The 2692-nt window shown below is 44.3% G+C and overlaps 1 protein-coding gene across 2 annotated transcripts in view; it reads left to right on the top strand.

The window, feature by feature from the left end:
- The window catches only part of ube2f (ubiquitin-conjugating enzyme E2F (putative)), a 17113-nt gene extending 15274 nt beyond the window's left edge, over positions 1-1839 (top strand). For both annotated transcript variants that reach the window (XM_025063814.1, XM_008329079.3), the window contains one exon: positions 980-1839. In XM_025063814.1, the coding sequence (XP_024919582.1) occupies positions 980-1030 (51 nt within the window). In that variant the 3' untranslated portion in view covers positions 1031-1839. The remainder of the gene's footprint in view (positions 1-979) is intronic.
- Positions 1840-2692: the final 853 nt, after the last annotated feature.

Genomic DNA, 2692 nt, shown 5'->3' with positions numbered 1-2692 from the left:
GTCTGAAAAACATTCCAAAAATGATTCGAAAAAGGGGGGAAAAAAAAAATATAGACATCTGAGCTAACAAGCTAAACTTATCCGTCAGCTGAAGCAGTGCCTCTAAATGTGGGGAGCAGGGTCCTGTGGGGCAGACCCACCAAAAGCACAACTATGGAGCCCTTCTTTTCCCCTCATCTCATACGTCCCTCAATGTGGAATGGCGCCTCCTAGAGGATGCACCTCCCACCCTGAAAACCACCGATATCTACCATTGTTAACTAACGTTTTCCTAACCCAACCAAACGTGCCTGTTTAGTTGAACACGAACTGATGCGCTGACAGGAATCAAAGAAAGAAACAGAGTGAGTGAGTGAGTCTCTCTCTATCTCTCTCTCATTTATTCATAACCAGAGCGCCTCCTTCAGCTCATTTTTCCCCCTACATGACTCTGGACGTTCCTTTCGCTGTAAAGCTGTAGGTTCTGTGGCAGCAATTATTCCAGCGTGATTTACGACGTGTCGGGCTACGCCGTCGTATTGTTAGGCTCTGCATTTCTCCTATAGACCGACAAAGGAAATCGTTCCACAGGATCGCAGAGCGACCGTGGCCCAACTGTGGTGATGTGGGCTGCGGCCTAATTGGTAGGAGAGAGGAGAGGTCACTGAGCCTACGGATGACCCAGGGACGGGGGTTAAATATGGAGTGATGGGAAGGGTCAAAGGTCATTGATGGGCCGAGTGAAGATGGTGTCTGAAATAAACACAGAGCAAAAAAAAAAAAAAGAGGAGTGAGCGAGAGGAGAAGATCTGGAGCCGTGAGGGAAGAGGAAGTGCGTTCCCAGAGGGTGAGAGGCTGAGAATAGTCTGAGGGATGTGTGAACCGAACAGGGCCTCACGCCACTAGGGGGCCTCATGCCCTCAAAGTTTTTTTCAAGAATTGTTTCGTAGCAACAACAAAAAAAAAAAAACACTGACTTTTCCTTTTTTTTTCTTTGCAGGAGGATTTCCGGAATAAAGTTCAAGATTACATCAAACACTACGCCAGATGATAGAACCACGTGGTGAACGTCCACCTGCTCCATTCGACAGAACTGCTCCACCTTCTGGCCAACTCCCTGTGTGTGAATCTGCGGCTGACTCTTTGACTCTTCCTCCTGACCATGCAGCCCCGCCCACAATTTTTTTTCCCGTTTTTCTTTTGGTTGATCCAACTGCAGTGACGTCGAGTGAAGTTCACGTGTCGGTGACGCGGCCGCCTCTCTGTGATGTCACTCGGCCGTCGGAGAACGAGTGACGAGTCACCGACACCAGAACCAATCAAATTCCTCTGGAATGTTGTTTTATATTTTCAGGACTGATGGGAAAGAATGTGCTCCTTTTTCTCCAGCGTTCGGTGCCAAGTTTATGTTGCTAAAGAGAACGTGCATGTGAGTTACGGTCCACGTGCACGCTCACAGTTCGTCACGGCGGTGAGTGCACGTGCGTTCAGCCGTGCACGTCAACGACACAGATTCAGGACGGAGGGGAAAAGTCCTGTGTCCTCTGGACAGCATGTAAATGAACACACTGTCCTGTTGTTTGCATGTACACACACACACACACACACATACAGGTTTTTGTGTTTCGTCAGCACCTCACATCAAACATAATGCATTTCCTGTTGCAGGGGTCTGCAGCCTTCAACACAGTTTTTATCATTTTACAACAAATAAAATTCACAGAGAGAGACACCTGGTGGTAGTTGTTGAAGTTTTGTGTACTGCAGTAATACTTCATATTGAAGTACAAAGACAGTTTTGGTTGTTTTTCCTGTTTTATCATCAGAAGAAAAATAAATCTGCTGCGATGATGAATTTCACCACAGAGTACTCAGAGTACAGAGTATGCAGTACACACACACACACACACTACAATCATATACTGGGAATTTGGAATAAAAAAAATATCAATACACTGATGGAGGATATTGATACGGTATCATGGAACCAAAATATCGCAAATATTTTAGTTTAACATTTGAAAAAAGTGTTTTTGTCACCCCCTGCTGATACTGGGCTGATGAACCACAGGTTAGGTTATATTTGGACAATTACAAAAAAAAAAAAAGCTAAAGAGCTGCATGTGGCTCAGGAGCCACAGGTTGAGAACCCATGACTTCAAAGCCCTGACTCTGACACACAGTCGTCTCTGGGTTTTTCTTCAACAAGAAGAAACAACAGATAAAAGTCAATCAAGTTGTCAACCAGACTCAGTGAAGGGAGGGGTGAGAGGAGGAGCCCCTCCCAACACCCCCCCCCGCCTCGTCTACACACCAGGATTAAAAATTAATCTTTTGGAATTTCCCTTTTTTGTTTCTTTTTAAATCTTTTTCTCAGCCGCTGCTGCTGGTTTGAATCAACATTTATTTTTTTTAGACATTAATCCATTTCAGTCTGTGTTTTTTTTTTTTTTTCATTTATGAAGTTATGCTAATCCCAGCCTGGCGACAGCAGCATCTGTTTTTGACACTAAATTATTCTGTTTACTCCAAACAAACAACACGTTGTTGGAGAACATCTTCTAACCTTTGGTCTGTAAACATCGCAACAACTGCAGAAGGTTTTTGGCAAACAAGCGTCAACACCGCCCACTCCTGGAAGGAAGGAAGAAGCATCCGGCAGCACAGCAAAAAAAAAAAAAAAAAAAAAAAATAAAAAAAAAAAAAAGAACTT

This window comes from Cynoglossus semilaevis, chromosome 16, assembly GCF_000523025.1.
Source record: "Cynoglossus semilaevis isolate Cse_v1.0 chromosome 16, Cse_v1.0, whole genome shotgun sequence".
NCBI lineage: Eukaryota > Metazoa > Chordata > Actinopteri > Pleuronectiformes > Cynoglossidae > Cynoglossus > Cynoglossus semilaevis.
The sequence above is the reverse complement of the archived record's forward strand: the minus strand, read 5'-3'. Positions and strand labels throughout refer to the sequence as shown.